Genomic DNA, 24,031 nt, shown 5'->3' on the forward strand with positions numbered 1-24,031 from the left:
GGCCGATGCCTGGCAGACTTTATATGTCTGTGTCTGTATATGGCAATCCAGTTTAGGATAGGCTGGAAATGGCTTCAATGGGAACTTCAGTAGCTGGAACTGAGAACAGTGCTGGGCAGACTTTTACGGTCTAGGTCCTGCAAATGACAAGATGGATTTGGATAGGCTGGAATGAGCTTTGACAGCAATTCCAGTAGGTGGAACATAAGGACAGAGCCGGACTTCTACGTACTATGTTCCAGATATGCCAAAGAAAGACTCATGATAAAGTATATAATATCACATTCATTGTTGATTTAATCATGATTTGATGAGTGTGACTGGATGGACCGTTCAGGTCTTTATCTGTCGTCATTTACTATGTTAGTATGTTACTATATAATGTATGGGATAACATGTATGAAGTGGCATTTGCCACCTAAAATATCGTACTGAGTAAGACTGATGGTCTATTTAAGCTTACATTTGCCTTCACTTACTATGTTGCTATATTTTAAGCAAATTCAGTCACCACTGGCTTTAAAATTCCTTGACTTTGCAAGCTGTTCACACTTCGTTAAGAAGCAATTAGAAAACATTTATTACGGTTTGCATGACTGCAGTAGGTAACACAGCAGGAAAGAGAGCATTATAAAGCTTCAGTATGAAAACTGAATTTGAATTATGATGATAGGGAAAAGAAGGAAAACAGGAGCCTGAAGAAAACTATATAGATTCAACATAATTGCAGATTCATGTTGTACTTAGAAGCATATGGAATGCATAAAGAGCTACACACAGTCATAGCATCCAACTGGACATATGAAGAAAGGCAGAGAGTAGCTGGTGCTCATATTGGCATAAGAATATACTGCAGGACAAACAAAACTAAGGGACCCTTTTGCAATACTGCGTTAATCACTAATGTATGCTTAATGCAGGAAAAGTAGATTAATGCAGGATGCAGTAAAGCTTTTGCATGAGTTTTGCCATTTGCGTACATAACTGCCGGATTCTATGTAGCGCGCCTAACAGTCTGTGGTGAAATCTAAGCGTATTCCATAACAACGCATGTTACTTAATTGGCTTAACAAGCTAATCAACGTTAATAACAGCACCTAACAAGCAATAATGAGCACTAATTGGCAGTAATTAGAATTTATGCGCATAACTCACTAAGCGTATTCTGCATTGAACTGAACCTAAATTCTAATGCATGCATAGTTCAAAAAGGGCGTGGTCATGAGCGGGGAAATGTGCGTTTCATGGGTGTTCCTAAATTTACATGCATAGTTACAGAATATGCCCCAGTGCGCCTAAATCTACACACTTGGATTTATGCCACATTTTCATTGGTGTAAATGGAGGCCCATAGTTCTAAGCACTGGGATATCAAATAAGCGTATTTTACATACTGTGCCTAAATCTAGGTGCCACTTATAGAATACTCTGCCAGTAATGTTTATGAAGTGGATTTTTGAGGCGCCTTATATAGAATCTGGCCCTAAGCATGCAGTATTTATTAATTATTTTTTGAAAGAAGTGTATTGGGAAGGAGAATGGGCATAGAAGTGCTACTCAACTATCACACTGACATTAGCGTGTGCTACCTGACTTAATGCTGACTTAATGCTGGAACCCTGAGCACCACCTAAATAGGCAGTAAGGGCAACAGTGTTAATTTTTTTTTCAGTGACCACGTTAATCCTAGCATTAGCACATTGACAGAAAATGGAATAATTGAAAAAGCCAAACTTATGGCCATGCTAGAAATGGGCTTCGTGCGTGGGAAAGTCCCGCATTAGGATGCATGAGCCCATTTACTATTGTAGCTTAGTAAAGGAGTCCCTAAGTACTTCTCTGGGAAAAAAGAGATTTTGTGTGTGTGTTTAAATACAGTTTTGTGGTGTGATTAAACATATTCCACAGTATCTGTTTAGGAAGTTTGGCTTGATTGTATTGTTCAACTAGAAAACAAAGCACAGATTTCCCAGGTAGGTAGTAAGCTTTGCTTATCATAAGATACATAATTATCTTTCCATAGATCATTTTTGGCCATTTTGCATTGCTATGTATCTTTCCTGGGCTATCATAATGCCCTGTTTTGGAGTCTCCCTAACCAGTCCAGCAAGGCACTTCAAAATAGTTCTGAACTCTGTGGCTCCTGAATTAACTGGCATTAAACTAAGGGAGCATTAGCCCAGCTGCTCTGGTTACCCATTAGAGGCAAAATATAATTTAAGATTCTTTTCTTGTGTTCAAGGTATTGAGGTTGAAATTCTCATTTCCTTTAACAATACCTCTGAGAGATCATTGTCCTGCTAGGGCTTTGTGCTCTCAAGGACAGGGCTTGCTTGAGATTCTGTCCTTGAAATTTGCTATACTTATTTATACTCATCCACATACATATTCGGTGAAGGATTCTGCATTTACAGAACCTATTATATTTGGATGTATGCACACATTTTTTAAATATATTTGTTTTCAATAGGCGATTGAAGACCTGGTTATCTTGGAAAACTGACTAAGCAGGTCCAGATTGAGCTCATTTAGGGGCCCTTTTACCAAACTGCAGTAAAATTGGTCTTAGCGTGCCCTTACATGGGTCTTTCCCACAAGCTCAGGCGTTAATCATGTGCTAATTGGTTAGTGCAAGGCAATGTAACTACACTAATGCTTAGCACACGACATGCCAACTTTCCACCCCCAGCACTACAAAATAAATTTTATTTTTTAGCGAGGGAATAGCTCGTGCATATCCCAAATTTACCATGGGATGCACGCTATGATAATAAATATTCTTGTTGAAAAATCATGCAAACCTTTTATTCAGTAACTGGCAGCACTATTCTGAGCATGAATAATTTCAACTAAATGTTTCTTATAACAAGGGCTTTTTTTGTGCCTGTACGCACCAGTACGGCGTACCGGCACTTTTTTTTTACCTGCTCATTGCCAGGGGCTAATCTCATTTCCCTCCAACTGCGGGGCTGATCCTGTTTCCCCGGCATCAATTAGTACAAGGCCCGGCACCAGGACTAACTTTAGCACTCAGACTCAAGCCTATTCAGAGAGGGCAGAAACAACAGGGCCTTCCTCAGCGAATGGGCTTGAAGGCTTCTCCGTGCTAGTGCCGGACTTTGTACTGGCTGATTACTGTTGGGGCCAGAATCTTAGAGGCAGACAGTAGGAGAAAGAGGAATGTTCAAGTAGAAATGTATGGATGAGAGGGCAGGGGAGAGAGGAGAATTGCTGGGCATGGAGGAGGGGAGGGGAGGGCAGGGGGAAAAGGAGAATTGCTGGATATAGATGGATGGGGAAGGAGAGCAGGGGAGAGAGGATAATTGGTGGATATGGATGGATAATAGGGAGGGAAATGGAGAGAAGTAAAACCACACATCTGAAACTTTGCACTTTTTTCCTTCATAAGTATCACTCACAACTATCACCTGGTCACAAGTTCTCTTGAATGACGTTCTTTCCAAGACTTTCAAGATGCAATGGGGTACCCAACAGGGTTGTCCCCTGCCTCCCATTCTATTTGTACTTTACATGGAACCTCTGGCTTGTTGGCTTCTACGGGAACACACCATAGCAAGTATTCCATTGGGTTCCAACAATTTTACATTGGCGTTATTTGCAGATTATTTGTTGGTAACATTGACAGGGCCCCAGGCCTCCCTTCTATGAGCTCTTGATCTAGTGCTGGAGTTTGGTTAAATCTCAGGGCTGTGGATTAATATAGATAAGTCTGAAGCCCTCAGTTTATCTGATCATTTGCCAACTCACTGACGGGGGGTCATTTTCCCCTGCATTGGGTGCAACATCTGTGGATGCTGGAGTTCTTTGCCAATTTCTTTGATAGAATTCACATATTAAAAATGATACTATTACTAAAATGAATGTATATACTCCAACATTTACTACTGATTTTAGGAGACAGAGATTTAAAACAGTGGAATGGATTCCTCCACAAATTTTTGAGGAACGGCAAGAGACCCAGGGCTCCATTGTCCCAGTTATTACTATCTTGCAGAGAGTGTGGATTGAGATTGCCAAATCTAAAACCTTATAATATTACACGTCACATACGACAAGTCAGTGATTGGATTTTTCATACCTCCTTCTATTGTGACATTGAATATGAGAGTCAGCTGTGTGCCTGATTGACTCCAGCCTCCTTGATCTATGCACGTACTGTGGCACTTCCTCCATCCTTAAAGAATCATATCCTGCTCAGAGCATTGATCTGGGCTTGGTACCATTTCAGGCAGCATTTTGTCTTCCAGATGGTTATTCACGATACTTACCCCTCTGGGACAATGCTGACTTTTTCCTGGCCAACTGGATGCCTGCTGTACAGATTGGTCTAGTCGAGGCCTTATGAAGCTCCAACATCTAGTAGATGAAGATGATGAGGATGGTCCATTTTTTTATATCACTTATTGATGTCCTTTCATAGTTAATTGAGTTCCAGTGAAGGAATGTGATAATTAAACAGAATGGGGAATTCAGGTTTTCCTTTATTGAGTTTTTAAAGTATAAGTTAGTAGCTACAGATCAGTGAAGAACAACTCTGGATGCTGGAGAAGGGCCCCACCATTCAAGAAAGAGCAAAGCCTCTGCTAAAACAGACTGCAGCTAAGTGAAATCCTATCACACAATTAATGGGACCGAACATCTATGGGAAAAGTTTCACTGAGAGGGTGGGAGTATTGATTTAAGGACTACACAAACGTTATTCTTACCTGAAAATCCAGATCCTAGAATCTTTAGCATTGCGGGTATGCCTGTTGTAATGAAAGTAAACACAAAGAATCATTTTCTTGAAAAAAAAAAAGTTTAGTGTTGTTCAAAAGAAGCAAAAGTAGAATAAAACAGTTTATCTAGCAGTCAACACCCTGAAGAACTTGTGTTCCAAATGAGCAGAGATACTTTGTTCCTTTAACATAATAGTTTGGGAATTGTTGGGTAGCTGTACAATAAAAGAAAAAAAATGTAAAACAAGTTTGAAAGTTGTTGGAAAAGCATTATTTTGTGTGGAAATTGTACTTTTCTGAATTTGAATTTCCATCTTTAATTAAAAGAATTCACATTTTTAAATATGAATTATTGTCTCACTGAGCAAAACAAATCCTGAAATTTATTTTAATTTCCTGCACTTGAGTGTATGAGGTTAGTGTATCTGAATGGTTCCCCAATGCTGTGACAAGCTTGAGGTAAAAGGTCAGACTACAAATCTCTCTATATAAAAGGCAACACCAACGTTCTATGAAGCCTCCAGCCGGAAGTGTGAAGGGGGCGAGATATCCGGTTTCCCTATGAGTGTCTGCCCCGCCCTCTCTGTAACACAGTCAATGAAGGAAAACAGCAGAGCACGAAATCAAATCGCTGGCTCTGTAACAGTGAAGGACTCAGAGGGGGGGAGGGGAGAGAGGCCAGAGGGCACGGACACACACACTCCCACATGCACACAAAAGAAAACATTGCTAGCCCCGAGGCCAGAGGGCACGGACACACACACTCCCACATGCACACAAAAGAAAACATTGCTAGCCCCCGTTTCATTTGCATCAGAAACGGGGCTTTTTTACTAATATGCAATAATGTAGAGCTTGTTCTCTCCAGGGTGTGGTATTCCATTAGGACAGCCTTTATGCTACCTAACTTTATCTGAATAGTTACCAAGTTAGTGAACTGAAAATTGCCACTAACTAGGTAACTCTCAGCTTTATCCCTGGACTGCCCCAGCATTTACTGGATAGTGCTGTAGCAATTTCCCCACGTTTTCAATGACTCTATCTGGTTAGATGCCACTGAAAATACGGGCATCACCTAGTCACAGGAGATAACTGGGTAGAAGCCAGATGCTTTTTGTGAATATTGTGACCTCTATTTTTTGAACTTTTAGACTTCAGCAAAGAAATTTCCTGAAGTTATCAAATTTCTGACATCATCGCTCTATGAAATGCTTAAGGGAGAAAGATGCTGGTTTGCCAGTGTTTGGTTTCACTTTCTTACTGAGCTGCTGATATCAACTATAAGATTTGGGAGAAGTGAGGCAGGGATAAGCTTGTTTGCTTATCAAGGAATTCCAAAATGATTGGTGAAATACCTCACTGTTCGTCCTTCTACTTTCAAACATTTTTACCTTCTCTCCCTTCTATACTGGCTCCACTGTGCCTGCCCCATAGTCTGCATTTATGCTAAAAACAAATTGCATGAAAGAGGATTTGGTTCATTTAGAGGCTATGGTCATTTGGTTTGTTTAATGATACATGTACCAAAACTTGTTGCATTATATCATTAGTTTTAACACAAATGCACATCTCGATTGTATAGTTTAAAATTCCAACCATATGAATTTCAAGTAAAATTGGATAAGATGTACAATATTTGTGTATGAGTTTGAATGAGTCTGACGTCGGTGCCGGGCAAGATGGTGGAGGCTATTATTAAGAATAAAATTGCAGAGCATATACAAAAACATGGACTGATGAGACAAAGTCAGCACGGATTTAGTGAAGGGAAGTCTTGCCTCACCAATCTAATGCATTTTTTTGAGGGGGTAAGCAAACATGTGGACAATGGGGAGCCGGTTGATATTGTATATCTGGATTTTCAGAAGGCGTTTGACAAAGTGCCGCACGAAAGACTCCTGAAGAAATTGCAGAGTCATGGAATCGGAGGTAGGGTATTATTATGGATTAAGAACTGGTTGAAAGATAGGAAGCAGAGAGTAGGATTGCGTGGCCAGTATTCTCAGTGGAGGAGGGTAGTTAGTGGGGTCCCGCAGGGGTCTGTGCTGGGTCCGTTGCTTTTTAATGTATTTATAAATGACCTAGAGATGGGAATAACTAGTGAGGTAATTAAATTCGCCGATGACACAAAATTATTCAGGGTCGTCAAGTCGCAGGAGGAATGTGAACGATTACAGGAGGACCTTGCGAGACTGGGAGAATGGGCGTGCAAGTGGCAGATGAAGTTCAATGTTGACAAGTGCAAAGTGATGCATGTGGGTAAGAGGAACCCGAATTATAGCTATGTCTTGCAAGGTTCCGCGTTAGGAGTTACGGATCAAGAAAGGGATCTGGGTGTCGTCGTCGATGATACGCTGAAACCTTCTGCTCAGTGTGCTGCTGCGGCTAGGAAAGCGAATAGAATGTTGGGTGTTATTAGGAAGGGTATGGAGTCCAGGTGTGCGGATGTTATAATGCCGTTGTATCGCTCCATGGTGCGACCGCACCTGGAGTATTGTGTTCAGTACTGGTCTCCGTATCTCAAAAAAGATATAGTAGAATTGGAAAAGGTACAGCGAAGGGCGACGAAAATGATAGTGGGGATGGGACGACTTTCCTATGAAGAGAGGCTGAGAAGGCTAGGGCTTTTCAGCTTGGAGAAGAGACGGCTGAGGGGAGATATGATAGAAGTGTATAAAATAATGAGTGGAATGGATCGGGTGGATGTGAAGCGACTGTTCACGCTATCCAAAAATACTAGGACTAGAGGGCATGAGTTGAAGCTACAGTGTGGTAAATTTAAAACGAATCGGAGAAAATTTTTCTTCACCCAACGTGTAATTAGACTCTGGAATTCATTGCCGGAGAACGTGGTACGGGCGGTTAGCTTGACGGAGTTTAAAAAGGGGTTAGATAGATTCCTAAAGGACAAGTCCATAGACCGCTATTAAATGGACTTGGAAAAATTCTGCATTTTTAGGTATAACTTGTCTGGAATGTTTTTACGTTTGGGGAGTGTGCCAGGTGCCCTTGACCTGGATTGGCCACTGTCGGTGACAGGATGCTGGGCTAGATGGACCTTTGGTCTTTCCCAGTATGGCACTACTTATGTACTTATGTAATTTAATATCAAAGGTTAAAGGAAACAGATTTGCGATATGGGCTGAAACCAAAAAGTGCAGTTCCTGATATCTTGTTGTTTGATTGCTACTTATAATATTTTGGTGATGCTTTTCTATAGTGTGTGTGTTTTGTGATTCTACACAAGAAGGAAGTAGTGGGAGGAGACATTGTATATTTCTGCTGTGATGTCTGTAGCTGCAGTGTTTGAGTTCTGTCAGCTGGGAACTGAGTGAGAAGTTAGGAGGAAGGTCAGAATGGGTGGTCTACTAACCCGTTGAATCAGTGGCGTAGCCACAGGTGGGCTGGGGCCCACCCAATTAGGGTTCAGGCCCACCCAACAGCAGCACACGTATTAGCAGTAGCAGGTGGGGATCCCAAGCTCCGCCAGCAGAAGACTTCCCCCTGATGGTAATGAAAACGCTATTCTCCAGGATACCAGCACCTGCGCATACTCAGTTTTCAGCGTGTGCCTGCTGCAGACTGCTAAGGTGGAAAGAAGCGTTTTCCTGCCAGCTGAGATTTTTTTTTGGTGGGCGAAGGGGAGAACACTTGGTGCCCACCCACTTCTTGCCTAGGCCCACCCAAAATCTGTTGTCTGGCTACGCCCCTGCGTTGAATTGATAGCCATTCATCCATATGTCTAACTCTCTTAACACACTCTCACTTATACTTTAGTATATTTCTGCATGTCCATACTTTTGATCACACTCACCTCTGCTGTTGAACGTTGCCTCTTCAGCTCACTGCGTTCCCCTATTTTCCCCGATTCTTTCTATTCCCCCATCTCTTATTATTCTGTATTTCCTTTCCTAATTTGTCTCTTTCCACATTCTTCTCTTGCTTACTGCAGTTCCAGTCCTATCTAATGGAGCTGAGTTCAACAAGGACACCAACATTACTCTAAGGTGTATAAGAGTCTATCACCCACATTCCTATCATTGGGGTACTGCCGCAATATCACTACTTCAGTCATAAAGAGCAGGCCGGTTCTCTGGACATCCTGTAGAATTTGCCTGCTCCTCACGATTGAAACCATGATGTAGCTGCAATATCCTGATAGTATGAACTTGGATAGCGGACTCTCAAGCACCTTAGGGCAATGTTGCAGGACTTAAAACTTTTTTTGTGGGGGAAGGGGGGTATTCAAAGGATTTGGTCTCCTAGCTTTGAGAGTTAAGCTCCTAAATTGACCTTTTTAAAATGTAATAGGGCTTTATACTCATAATTTCATTAAATTCTTAAATGTAGAAGTATAAGAAGTGGGTGGCAACAGGGGCAGATTTAGGGGCCCTTTTACCAAGAGGCGGTAAAAGGGTTGTTTTTAAAAAGAGGCGGCAAATGGCTGTGCACTACTTAGAAAAGTGGCTTGCAGTTATTTACTGTGAGACCCTTAACACTAACTATTTAGGAGGCGGTGAGGGCTCCAGCGATAACCCAGCGGGCATGCCTACTCCTCGCCCACCGAAAATGGTACATAGCAGACCCAGAACTACTGCCGGACTCCTGGGCAAGCCCGGTGGTAGGGCCGATTCACTGCATGCAACTCTGGCAGTAGCCCTACAGCACTGTACAGCACTGTATTGACTAGGCTTATAAGTCAGGCTCATAAATCCAGGAAATTAAAGGCAGACCTGAATTTATAAGCATAACCCCCCCCCCCCCCCCCCTCCATGCTCCTAAATTAAGATGATTTTTCAGCTGGATCGTAAGGGATCCTTTTACTAAGGTAAGCTAATGAATTTAGTGCACACTAATAATTAGCATACACTAAATGATAAGAAGCCCATTATATCCCTACGGGCATCTTATTATTTAAAGCGCGCTGTCTGTTTGCACACCTTAGTAAAAGGACCCCTAAGTTTAGCTGAAAGTAGGGTTCACATTTAGGTGCCTAACTAAAGACCCTAAATTTAGGAGCTCAACTTTGTTTTTGAATACTGGGTCTAGGACATTATATATAGTTTTCAATTTTATTCTGTGAATAATGCCTGAATAAAATGCAATACACATCTAATGTTACTGACAAAATAATTGAATGTAATACACTATAGGGAACCTTTACCAGACTGCATAATCTCAACACAGCTCATAAAATGGCTTGCAGCTTCAGAAGGAACTCCAGGTGGCTGTTGGTTAATAATCTCCAAAAGGAGAGCTCATACTGTTTGGAATCAGTCAGCCAGTACCAAAAGGCTGTCTTGCTATAGTTGGCATTTTGAATAGGAAACCTGGAGTTAGCAGGTTGCTGGTAGCTCACACTTATGTGGAAATGTTTTTCCCCCTTTATCATGCAGGGAATGTGTGTCGTCCATAACTTCAAAGGAACACATGGAACCTCATTTAAACCCAAACCGGAAGATCCAAGAGGAGTCCCTTTAATGGCTTTCCCAAGAGTTGAAAGTCCGCTAGAAACCCTCAGTGCACAGGTAGCAGAAAAAAAATATTGAGCACTGATTAATTTAATTCAAGAGTATCTTGATTTTTTTTCACAATGAGCTGCATAATCAGACATTCATTTGTGTACAGGCCCAATGGATATTTTTAGAGTGGGGCAAATAATCAGAAATCCATTTGTGTACAAGCCTCATTGATTTCTTACCACATGATCAGATGGGCCTCATGGTTTATTTTTGTAGTGGACTGAGGGGCCCTTTTACTAAGGCGCGTATGTGCATCCTACACGCGTCAATTTTGAACTTCCGCCTGCATACCGCGTGGCCCGGGTGGTAGTTTAATTTTTTACATGCGTCGTTTAAGTGCACTGGAAATTTTCTGATGTGCGGCGCTAACCGGGTGGTAATCGGCATTGTACACACGTAGACCATTACCGCCTGGTTAACGCGTGAGACTGTACTGCTAGGTCAGTGGGTGGCGGTAAGGTCTCAGGCCCAAATGGACGCGCGCCAATTTTATTTTGCTGCACTTCCATTTTCAGTAAAAAAAAAAAAAAAAGGGCCTTTTTTGCAAGCGCACTGAAAAATGGACATGGCACATCCAGTACATGCATCTACACCAGTGCAGGCCATTTTTCAGCACACCTTAGTAAAAGGACCCCTTAATGATCAGAAATCCATGTTTGTACAGGCTCCATGGATTTTTTCATATGGGCCTCATGATCAGAAGCCCATATGTGAACAAGACCCTCGGATTTTTAATAGTGGGCTTCATGATCATAAATCCATGTATTTAGGTCCCATGGATTTTTTTTAGTGGACCAAATAATCATAAATCCATATGTGAATAGGCCCCATGGATTATTTTTATAGTGGGCCTCGTGATCATAAATCAATGTGTGTATAGACCCCATACACTTTTTTTAGTGGACCAAATAATCAGAAATCCATTGTGTATAGGTCCAATGGGCTTTTTTTTTTATAGTGGGCCATATCATCAGAAATTCACTTGTGTGTAGGTGCTATATATATATATTCATATTTATTTTTTTAATAGTTGGGTCAGAAATACATGTGTGTGAAGGCTCCATGGATTTTTTTTTACAGTGAGCCTCATGATCAAAAACTCCATGCATGTGGGTCACATGAATATTTTAGTCTGTTGTAGCATGATTAATACTTATTAACTTCAATGAATCTCTTTTGAAATTGTGACTTTATATCCACCAAATAGCTTTCAAGTGTTTCAAAATCCTGTTTGTTAGCTAATGAGGTGGTTCTTTTACTAAGCTGTGGTAAAAAGGGGCCTGTGTTAGCATCGGTGCGTGTTTTTGAATGCTCTGAGGCACCCTTTTACCACAGCGGGTAAAAAAACTGTATTTTTTTCCTGAAAAGAAATGACCATATGGTAAGTGAACCACTTATCGTGTGACCGTTTCAGGGGGGAGCACTTACCATCACCCATTAATGTGGCAGTAAGGGCTCCTGCATTAACCCGGCGGTAACCAGCGTTACAAAAATAGAAAATATTTATGCAGAGTCGTAAATGCTGTATGCTGGCAGTGGAAAATACCGCCGGGCTCCTGTGGTAGCCCAGTGTTAGTTCTGTATTGATGAGCAGCAAGCCCATTGCTGTGTTCCAACCCTTTAGTAAAAGGGCCCCTAGGTTTTTTGGCTAAAAATCTAAAGTTGGCTGCATTTCGAGGTAAGGCAGGCACTACTTCACCTGTAAAACACACACTGGAGACCCTTGATTTAATTCATCATCTGAACTGTGGAAACTTCAATTTGACTTTCATGGCCAAAAGTCTATAACTTTAGTGCCCATTACTATATGTAGACTTGTTATTAAATATTGACTAAAGTTGGGGTACTGTACAAGGTGAACACTAGGTCTGTGCACATGTTTTTTGTTGGTTCATTTCAGTGGGGTTCATGATGCTTTGCTTGATTTTTGTTTCATTCTGTTTTCACTTTAGTATGCACCATTTGAAATTTTTTTTATGTAATTTAATTTTCCATTTTAGCATGCCCTTTTAGCATGCATTATTTCAGTCAGTTTTTTTTATTCATTTCATTTTGATCAGAATGAAAAAAGCCGATTTAGTTGCTTTTTTTTTTGGTGGGGGAGGGTGATTTTTGTTACAGTTTTTTCTTTTTAAACGAATGCACATCCCTTGAAAACACATTAATCGAAACAGGTATTTCTGAATTATTAACATGGGTTAAATAGGTACAGTAGTTAGGGGAATTCCTGGCCGAGAGGACTTAAAACCTCGTAAAGGTCTTATTTACCAAGCATTTGTCTCAAAGGCACAAGAAGGTTAATGCTATAACTGGACACTGCCATTTAGACATTGCAATAATCCAGCTGTGGTATGATCAGCATTTGTACCAGCAGCACAAATAGTTTTTGTTATTCAAACAATTTGCACTAGACAAAGCTGCCTCATTTTGAATAGAGATTTCTTTCAAAGTTGGTTAATATGTGAGGAGAATGTGAGTGAGGAGTCAAGCAAGACCCCTAGTAATTTAGTTTCTGACTCTACTGCAAAGTTTTGACCATTGGACAATATTATTAAAGCTGGGACCACAGTTCCCTGATTCCAGAACCATAGTTTCTTGTTTTTTTGCTTATTCAGTTTTAGTTTGTTAGTCAAGTTCCAAGTACTGACAGCATTCATGCCTGGCATTACTGATTGAGTTGGGTTTTTTTATTTGCGGAGGTCAGTGGTAGGAGAAGTAGGATGTCATCAGCATATGATAGTAGTAGCTCATTGAGTCTCAGATGTATTGTGCTGAGGGAAGACATAAAGTAATTGAACAGGATAGGTGAGAGCGGGGAACCTTGCGGAATTCCACAGTTAGGCATTCAGTATTCGGAGAGTTGCTTATTGTTGTTGTTGTTGTTACATTTGTACCCCGTGCTTTCCCACTCATAGCAGGTTCAATGTGGCTTACATATTATATACAGGTACTTGTTTATACCTGGGGCAATGGAAGTTTAAGTGACTTGCCCAGAGTCACAAGAAGCTGCCTGTGCCTGCAGTGGGAATAGAACCCTGTTCCCCAGGACCAAAGGCCACCACGCTAACCATTAGGCCACGCCTCCACTCATTTTGTTTGACAGAATAGCTTTGGTTTGAGAGGAATTCGCTGAATCATTTGTGTGCCAGTTATTCCTATCTGATTCAGGCGTTCCAGAAACAAGGCATGGTCTATCCCCCTAAACCTACCTCTCCTCTCCCCTCTTTCTCTATTTCTGTGGATGGCACTCTCATTCTCCCTGTCTCATCTGCTCGAACCTTGGGGTCATCTTTGACACCTCTCTCACATTCAGCAGATTGCCAAAACCTGTTGTTTCTTTCTCTATAATATCAGCAAAATCTGTCCCTTCATCTCTGAGCACTCTACCAGAACCCTTATCCACACTCTTATCACCTCTCGTCTTGATTACTGTAACCTGCTTCTCACCGGCCTCCCTCTTAGCCATCTCTCTCCTCTTCAATCAGTCCAAAACTCTGCTGCGCGACTCATTTTCCGCCAAAGCCGCTATGCTCACAGCCCTCTCCTTAAGTCACTTCACCGGCTCCCTATCTGTTTCCGCATTCAATTCAAACTTCTCTTATTGACCTATAAGTGCATTCACTCTGCCGCTCCCCAGTACCTCTCCACTCTTGTCTCTCCCTATGCCCCCCTCGGGTACTCCGTTCTGTTGATAAATCTCTCTTATATGTACCCTTCTCCTCTACTGCTAATTCCAGACTCCGTTCCTTTCATCTTGCTGTACCTCACACCAGAAATTGCTCCCAGGTGCATAGCTCCCTTACCTTGTGTGCTGAGCCCCCCAACCCCCCCCCCCCAAAAAAAAACCCACTCCCCACAACTGTACACCACTACCATAGCTCTAAGGGGTAAAGGGGGGCACCTACATATGGGTATAGTGGGTTTTGAAGGGCTCACATTTACCACCATAAATGTAACAGGTAGGGGGGGATGGGCCTGGGTCCGCCTGCCTGAAGTGCACTGCACCCACTAAAACTGCTCCAGGGACCTGCATACTGCTGTCATGGAGCTGGGTATGACATTTGAGGCTGGCACAGAGGCTGGCAAAAAAAAAAATTAAGTTTATTTTTTAGTGTGGGAGGGGGTTGGTGACCACTGGGGGAGTAAGGGGAGGTCATCCCGATTCTCTCCGTTGGTCATCTGGTCAGTTCGGGCACCTTTTTGAGGCTTGGTCACAAGAAAAACTGGACCAAGTAAAGTCAGCCAAGTGCTCATCAGGGATGCTCTTCTTTTTTTCCATTATCGGCCGAGGACGCTCATCTCTTAAGCATGCCCCAGTCCTGCCTTCGCTACGCTGCCGACACACCCCTGTGAACTTTGGTCATCCCCGCGATGGAAGGCGGTTGAGGACGCCCAAAATCGGCTTTTGATTATGCCGATTTGGGCGACCCTGAGAGAACGCGCCCATCTCTCGATTTGTGTCGGAAGATGGGTACTCTTCTCTTTGGAAAATAAGCCTGTTGGTCTCCTTTACATAGAAATTGTTTGACATATGTACTTAGGACTTGCAGCAAGGTTTCCGTGCTATGTGCTGGTCTGAAACCAAATTGTGAGCAATGTAGAATATTAAATCTAGCCAGGTATAAGGAGAATTGTTTGCTAATGTAGGTTTCTAGTATTTTTGTGAAGAGACGTATACTAGCCACTGGATGGTAGTTTGCTGCCGATGATACATTGTAAGAGTACAACCCTTCAGCAGCAGTGTGAGAATAATTTTGCCCATGTCTGAAGGAAGAGAGCCAGATTTTAACAGTTCGTTGAGTCCGTTTTGTAACTACTGGATAGTTTCAGCAGAGATGGATGGAAGCAAGGCTTTTGGGCACTGGTCTAGGGAACAGTGAGCTCGTGAATTTTTCCCTATTAGCGATCAGACTTCCTCAAATGTCAGTGGTTGAAAGGATTCCCAGTTCTGATCCTCCTTGTGATCTTGGATTGGGGACTCCTCGGTGATTGTAGTATAGTCACGACTTAGCCTGTTTACCTCATTTGGGGTGGCTTTAGATAGCTCGGTCCTGATTTGAATGAACTTATTTGCGCAGTGATCAGCTAGTTCTTGTGTGGAGGGGCCTACTTGATGTGTAGAATTGCCAGAATTAGTAGAGGTTAGGATTTTGACTAATAAGGATAGCTTTTTGTTGTTAAGAACCTCTTGTCCTCTATTAGATTCCTGTAATATGTAGTACTGGCGTTTGGAATCAGTAACCCTCTTTTTTATGGTTCAACATTTTTTATTGATGACATTTCAAAGATTGCAGAGTCCATAGTCTGATGATACATAAAGAAAAGACCCCTATATTAGAATGCTCTCAGCAATAACAGATTACTACAGTCTTTTAACATTTTACCCCCGTCCCACCCCTTTTGTGTTCTAACCTTCCTACTAGTGCCAGATCCAAAACTACCTATATATCTGTGGTTACACTAACCGTCATAGAAACAACCACCTTGAATTCCCCCTTCCTCCCCCCCTACTATTCAGTAACCCTCTTTTTATAGCACCTGAAGGCAGACTTCCATTTAAGTTTATTAGATATGTCTTTGTTCCTTCTCCATTGTTTTAGAAGGTGTCAACATTCCCACTTCAGGTTGGTTAGTTCTTCTGTAAATCATGGAGAGAGTCTCGTTCTCTTGACCTTTTTAGTAGTGAGTGGAGCGATTTTGTCCAGCACTGTCATCACCTTAGTGTCGCAGATGGATTTAATCGAGTCTTGTGTAGGAGTACAGGAAGTAAGGGAGCCATTCAACTCTGACCAGAAAATGACTTCATTGATTTTACCTCTAGTGGTTATGAGGTTGAACAGTTTGTGTTTGTTTAATCTCGACATACAGAGATCCATAGTAAAGTCGAGTTGGAAGTGATCTGATCAAGGTGCTGGCTTCCAGTCAAATGAGCCAATTAATCCAGTGGAATAGGACATGAAGTCTAACATGTGGCCTTGTTCATGAGTAGCACCCTTGGAAAAAATAGTTAGCTCGCAGTCCTTCAGGAACAATTTGAAATTGTGGACATTGATGTTCTCATCATTCTCCAAGTGTAGATTTAGATCTCCCAGGAAGATGATTTTGGAGAATTGGGACATGACAGAGGAAATGATCTCTAGGAGTGACGGTTCAGCTTTGGACCAGGTCCCAAGTGGATGGTAAATAAGGAGTAGGGCAATTTGATTTGCCTCCTTTGAATCATCACATAATTTATATAGCATATATTCTAGTGCAGGGGGGACCCCTGAGCTGACTAAAGAAATATAGAAGAAACTCTTAGAAATGAGTGCAAGTCCACCACCTTTTTCACCCTATCGTCATATCCGGGTGGGCATGTGAGGTAATATCGGGCTGTTAGCCTCTGTGATCCATGTTTCTGAGATAAATAAAAAGCCCAGATCTGAGGAGTCCATGAGATTGCTGAGTATGAGAGTTTTGATCCCTACCGACCTGGCGCTGATATAAGTAGCAGGGACAGGAGTGAGCTGAGGCTTTGAATCTGAAGAGGGGATATGTTTGGCTAGGTTCAGAAGAGAGCAAGATTTTTTTTGCTCGTCGATAGTGTTGAGGTGCGGAATGATTGTAGTATGTTTTGGACATTTGGTTTTGGCCTGTGACTGTGTTGAGGTTGTGAAGGTATATATCAGTAGTGTCCAGTCAGTGTCTGTCATTAAGGTTAGAATGTTTCCTACCCAAGGGTTTTCTAGAGGAATTATAGATCACAGGGACTGGTCTATGCTCCGAGCCATCTTCTGAGTTGCCACCTAGGATGCCCAATAGGATTAGACAGGGCAATGTCAGCCACTGCATGGTGGTAATTTTGAGCTGATGTGGTAGGTTGGATCAGTGTAAAGGAAGAGGATAGTATGGGATCAGTCTCTGGGGTCAGTAATTAGACCCTCTGTGGCTTGCAAAGGTCTAGTTCAAGGTACTGTTGCCAGTCAGGTCTATAGGTGGGGCTGGGACTTTACAGTCTCCAGCGGTCTCTGGTGGGGGAGTCATCGATGGTTATTGAGGGCTTAGTGCCTCATGTGCTACCAGAAGGAGTTCCCAGTCTGGGTGGTAGTGTCATAAGCTTAGCTCTGAATTCCCTCAAACAGTCACATGAAGAATTCATGCTGGGTAGTTTCATGAGGGATAGATTGCTTTTCCATGAAGGGGAAGAGACTAGCAACCAGAAAATAGAAAAACAGAAAACCAAAATAAAAAAAAGAAGGGAGAGGGTCAGGATGTGTCGGGCCCTAGATTCCTGCTCCGGTGAGCTGCCTAGGGCAGAACCAACTCTTGGTCTTCTTACATTGGCCTAGTGGATCCCTCTTCTCTGGGCTCGAGTGCGTGTCTCCAGTATTGCAATGGTACTTAAGCTGGCATTCAACCGGATCGCCGTTGCAAGAGCTGCAGAGCCCTCGGTGCCTGTTGTTTCTCATACTGCCTCAGATCGACTTGGCAGGGACTCACAGTAGACTGATATGGAGATCATCTGGAACATAGCAGGTTGGTCTTTTTAATTTTCAAGTGATTTGCTGGAGTCAGTTGTATTGTTGTTCTCTCTGTCGGCTCCTCTCTATCTGATAGGTCGGTGCAGTCGCAGTGGCCTTTCTGTGTGCAGGGAGCGGCTGGAGAAGCAGTTGGTTCAAAAATTTGTACCGCACACTGCCATGGGGTTCGCATACTTCAAGCCACTCGCAACTCTCAGGACAACACTGTCTCCGGTCTCCTCTGCTTACCGTTAGCCCCGACCACAGCTGTGCTCTTCAGTTGTAGGCAGGACAATCTCAGCCTTCAGAATCTGTGGTTGGCCCCTTTCTAGGTCTGAAGGACTTGTTTCCATAGGTCGTGGTCAATGTCAGGGCCATAGGTCAGAACATGGCAGTCTTGACACTGACTTCCACGTGCACTGACCTCCGCATATGGCAGCCGCGCTTCCCTTGCTTCAACTCAACAGGGGAGATTTAGGTCGTCGTTTCCTGCCCTGCCATGCGTGGGGGTCTCCTGGACTAGGTCAACTATCTCCACTCCTGATGGTTCCATTTGGGGCACTCAGTCGCGGTCAGGATGTCCAGAGTTGGCCTAGGATCCAGTAGTTCATCATGGAGTTGCCTGCTGTGTGGCCAAAAATAAAATGGATAATCAATACCAGTCATCAGAAAAGGCCAGGCATTGAAAATCCATGCTCAACACCAACTACGGGAGGCAGCCAGGCTACTTCCCGCAGTCTGAATATTGGCCTCAACGTGTTCACCTTTCTCTGACATTGGCATTCTCAATGTCTGTCTCGTGGCAGTCTCTACACGGCTGAAGGAAAATGTATTATTTCTCAGTGTATTCAAATGCAAGCAATCCACTTTCCAAATCCTCATACTTCTCTCCCTTCTCAACCTATTATTAATAACCAATCGCTACCTTATTTGGACTCGATAAAAGTACTGGGTGTTGTCTCTGATTCAAAATTCATCTTCAAAAAGCAAATTGATGTGGTATTTCGATCCTTATGTGTTACACAGAATCTGATCTGCAAAAGCCCTTCTTCCTCACTCCTCTCTCTGCTTACTTATTCTTGCACCAGTAATATCATACTTGGTCTACTGCAATGTATTATACAGTGTTCTCCCCCTAAAATCACTTAAAACCTCCAGCTGATACAATCCATGGCTGTCAAAATTCTACACAGTGGGTGACATTATGACCATGTGACTCATGTCTTAATCACCAAACATTGGCTCCCAATTTCAGCATGTATCCAAATACAAAATCCTAACCATGGTACATAAGTTGGTGCAAAGGGTAAAAGACCTTTATCTCTCTAATCTTTTCATTCCATATTCTCCGTCATGCTGTTTTCATTCTTTGCATTAAGCTCTCCTATCCCGTCTGCCACCAACTGAATTTTAGCTCAACGTAACTCAACAAACAGCATTCAGCTATATAGGGCGCTTTCTTTGGAACTACATGCCGTTTGAACTGTGGTGGTTAATTAAAACCTGGTTATTTCAAAATACTTTGATCCACCTTACCACCTAATACTTCACCACCTACATTCCAACTGGCCCTTTTCCCTTCATGTTTAATTTTTCCCTCTCTCTGTCTTATCTTTTCTACTTTAACTCCTTGAAAACCGCTTAGCAGCACCCACCTGGTGTAATTGGCAATATATCAGGTCTCTCAAATAAATAAATAAAACAAATGAAGGAAAAGTCCTATTCTATCAATTTAAAATATAATTTGATAAAGAGACTCATTTTCAAAGCACATAGACCTACAGAGGACAGGGATGGGTTTGGTTGTTTGAATTTATAATATTTTGTTTGATTGTTGCTGGTTACGTCTCTTGTATGGTTGGAATTGTGTTTGAATGGTAAAGTTAGTTTTTTCTGTCCTTTCTACAAGTGGTGTCCCTTTTATTTTTTAACTTTTTTTAATCATAAACCATTTTTTTGCATGCACCTAAGCGGTATAACAAGTTTAATAAATGATAAATGATATGTTACTATGAAAATGAGCTCCCAAATTTCTCACAGTCTCATTTCCATCACTTATCCCTGGAAATGAGCTATGAGAAATAGATCCGATTTTTGGGATTTGCCAGTACTTGTGACCCAGACTGGCCACTATTGTGCTAGTCTTAAGGGACTTTGGTCTGACTCAGCATGGCTTTCTTATGTACTTGAATAAAATATGTGGTATGTACAATATGGTAGGCTGTCAGAAGTCCAAAAGTACTGCCACACAGCAGGACAACTGTCCACTGTTATTATTATAATACCATATAAGAGAAGGGTCTTTTTCGATTGCTGGGCCTTATGAATGAATCAGCTTCCAGCTGGACTGAAGCATCAGACTCATTTGTTGACATTTAAGCATAAATTAAAGACATACTTCATGTGATTGGCTTTTTCTGCTTATGCTGGTGAAGTCTAAGGCTGATACTTTGAACATCTTGGAATGCCTGTCCATGAATTTGGATGTAGGTTAGATTCTGTTTTTTATTTTTTATATGTTTTGTTTTGTATGGTTTATGTGTTTTTATGTATGTATATTGTACCTTGCCCTGGATAAGGGTGGGTTATAAATAATAAAATCTAATCTAAATCTATAAAAGATGCCCAGCATGTGTTAGTGTGATGCCTGCTTCAGGGGCCTTGTAGAATATTGGTGTTACAACAACATCAAGGCAACACACCACGAGCCTGACATAAAGTCAAAGAAAACCTAAAGGGTAAAATATGATTAAAATTCAATAAAATATAATTAAGATAGAGATGGGAACTTGTTATGGCAATGACAGTGGAGAAGGGGGAGTGGAGGACAGAAAAGTGGCAGGCAGGTGCTAGGAATTTAAGGAGGAGAGGAAGAGGGACCAAGTGCTGGAGGAGGGAGTGACCCACCACTGCTGCAGCTCATTTGCAAAAATGTGACTAAGAATAGAGCACACCCATAAATGTCCTAAAAAAAACTTATAGGGAACAATGACTGCAACCTTAAAAGGGTTTCCATAATCACAGGTGCCATATCATGATAGTGCTATGGCACTTTGGGGGCTGTGAGTTGACATCCATCTTCTAACTACCATCTGATTTTTCCTAGTATTTCAGTACAGAAGAGTGTAAATAACTCATGTAACCTGTATTCCCTGCCAGGCCACAACATTTACACATGATTTATGATTTTGTCAAAAAGAAAAGCATTTATTTTGATATATCATAGTGGGAACTGGAAGCAACTGATTGTTCTCCAATTGCATAGAGCAAAAATACTAGATAGACCTTGTTGTAACCCAGTATGGCTGCTCTTATGTTCTAGTTGAAACATGCTGATTGAAAGCACTCTGTTCTGTGTGTTCTTACTGCTTCTGCAGAATCACTCCACCTCCATGACAGAAGTGACCTGAGCTGGAAGAAAGAAGGAGAAAGTAGCCATTTTTATTACCCTCCAGTACAAACAACTTGCAAGACACAGCTCCTACATGTCAAACTGTGAAAAGAAGTATTATGTTATGTCTAGTTAGAGGCTGCTGTTTTGCACATTTTTTTGTATGAAGTGTTGTAGCTTGCCCAGATTTTTTTTGTCAGCTTTAATATATTTATGCCAGAATTAAAAAAAAACAAGTTAAAAAACTTTTCTTGTTCACTGGTGCACTCAAAGAACATCTATTGAATTGTTGATGTTGTCATGTGATATTTGTAAATGGATTTCTCTTTTCTTGATTTTATATGCATTTAAGTAAAAAATAATGTACTTTCTCATAAACCAGTTATTGCAAGATAAAAGATGCTTTGTACCAATGTATATACAAAAGAACCATGAATGAACATTGGTTAGTTTTATGGGTGTGGGGGAGGGAATAGTGCTAGTTTCCAGAAAATGTTTAAGGGAAAAATAATGGATATCATTCTTTTCTTATAAGTATATGACAGTATGAATGATTTTAATGATAATGAAGATTGCAATCTAAACTTGATCTACTTTGTGGCATCAGTTGGAAACATTTGCCAATTTTTAAAATAAATCTCTGGGCTACCATAAACATTTATAACCTACACAATTCCTTTGGACTTAGAATACAACTTTTGATATGTTTTGGATTGTCCTATGAAGCAAAACTTTGTGGCTGTTTTCCCTTTACCCCCCTACTTACTCTTTCTGATGTCTGTTCTGTTAACAATTCATAGGATTTACGTCTGTGTTTTGTAAATGCTATTGTCTGGAAATTTATATGATCAAAGTGATATTTACAGTTTATACAATATTGTTAAAAATGTTTATAACAAAAGAAAAGAAAGTAGCAGGCTTCACATTGTGGCTTTCGACTATCCGAAGACATACTGCATTTTTCATTTCTGCGTAGCATGGTGACAACAAAGGTTTCCCTCTTTAAAGAAAGAAACTTGTCTTTCAAATGTTGGAATATTTATCTGACATATTCGTATTTCATTCTCATTGACTTTTTTTTTGTAAATTCACTTTTTTATCAACTGGAAAAAACTCTGACACAAAAAATATTGCAAAACACATCAAGGATTCTGTGTTTTTTTTTGTGTGTGTGTTTATGTGTGTGTGTGTGTGTGTGTGTGTGTGTGTGTGTGTGTGTCTTTTAACCATGAGAAATGATAGTTTATCAGAACAAGAATATGATGACCAGCTGCTACTATTGCTTAACATTTCCATTTTGAGCCACATAGATAATGCAAATAATTTTGAGTAATCATTTAAGTGTTACAATGAAACATATTTAAAGCCCCTTTGTGTGTAAGGGCTTTACTTGGGAATTGGGACATCCAGATCAGGACATTCACATTTCCTCAAAGGCTCTGTCAAATACAGAACCTTTTGTAAAACAGATATGGGTCCGGCAAATACTACTACTACTACTTATCATTTCTATAGCGCTACAAGACGTATGCAACGCTGTACAGATGCATTTACTGGCATGTACAACATCAATATGAGAAAAAGACCAGCATCGCTAAGCAGATTCCTCATATAAGTGCCAGCAATTATAAATGGAAGAGGCAATTTGAAATTCCCTGCCCGATATTCAAGGACAAGTGACAGGCAGCACCCATGACACGCCTCCTATTAACTCTTTAAGTAGTGGCATTCTAAAATCACCCATGTACAACTGACATGTGTAAATTATGCTAATTACACATGCAAGACTTCTAAAATGATCTCCTTAACGTGAGAAGGATGCGTCAGGAATTTTGGATTTAAAAGCAACTTCTAAGATGTGGGTTTCTAAATAGGACATAACGTGGGCAAATAGAGAGCCATGCGATGTGCACAGAGAGAGGTAGCTTGCCTAATCAATGAAGGACATTGAGAAGGGACAGAAAGAGAGATGAGATGAGAACTGCAGAGCGAATGCCCTGATAGATATGAACAAGCAGTTGAAAGTAAATATATCATGAAGGGGTACTGGTCATAAGGATGATGGATAGACAGAAAGACTGTCATAACAACAGACCGATGAGGTTAAGGTTACAGAAGTCTCAGGAAGTAGTGAAAATGCAGAAAAGGGTTTTGATGGTGTGGTCAGTAAGGAAATGTGGATGTTGGTGAGATAGAAAAAAAAAAGATATATAGCATTTTGAATGCAAGCAAAGAATTTTGGGTGTAGGTGTTAATAATAAATGTGTGGATGAGTGACCTAGTTGATATGGCATATCTGGATTTTCAAAAGGTGTTTGACAGACTCCATCATTTTACATAGAATGTTGAGCTGGAATGCAGATATCCCAGTTGAGATGTGGTCAGTTCTGGTCATATTTTTGAAGAGGCTCTGCCGACTCTTTTATAAGATACCTTAAAGAACATGCAGGGGTGTATATGTATTTGCTGAATATCACTCAGCTCAGTGTTGTGATGGTAGCCAAAAAAGGCAAATACAGTGATAGTAATTATTTGATAAAAAGGATGGAGTAAATCATAAGGCCTGTGTCTCAAGGCATGGTAACTCCATACCTTGAGTACTGTGTAGAATTCTGGTCACTACATCTAAAAAAACTATACCACAACTATGGAGAAGGACATATTGGGTCTGATATTTGCCAGTGGTGATCAGCATTTTGCTGACCATCACCAGTATTATACCCAGAAATTCAATGCTGGGCCATGCCCGGGCTCCGGCATTGAATTTCTGGGTATATGAAGCTGGTGAAAATATACAAAAAGGAAGAGTGGGAAGTGGACCAATGAATCCAGAGACCAAGGCAGAAGGGTCAAACCAAAAATACTTTATTACAGACTCGA

At 41.3% G+C, this 24,031-nt stretch overlaps 1 protein-coding gene across 2 annotated transcripts in view; it reads left to right on the forward strand.

Moving 5' to 3' along the window:
* Positions 1–22,260, forward strand: part of PLPPR1 (phospholipid phosphatase related 1) — a 456,773-nt gene extending 434,513 nt beyond the window's left edge. For both annotated transcript variants that reach the window (XM_030194307.1, XM_030194308.1), the window contains 2 exons: positions 10,136–10,267; positions 21,138–22,260. In XM_030194307.1, coding sequence (XP_030050167.1) covers positions 10,136–10,267; positions 21,138–21,170 — 165 coding nt within the window. In that variant the 3' untranslated portion in view covers positions 21,171–22,260. The remainder of the gene's footprint in view (positions 1–10,135; positions 10,268–21,137) is intronic.
* The last annotated feature ends 1,771 nt before the right edge of the window (positions 22,261–24,031 follow it).

Source organism: Microcaecilia unicolor, chromosome 2 (assembly GCF_901765095.1).
Source record: "Microcaecilia unicolor chromosome 2, aMicUni1.1, whole genome shotgun sequence".
In the NCBI taxonomy this organism is placed as follows: Eukaryota; Metazoa; Chordata; class Amphibia; order Gymnophiona; family Siphonopidae; genus Microcaecilia; species Microcaecilia unicolor.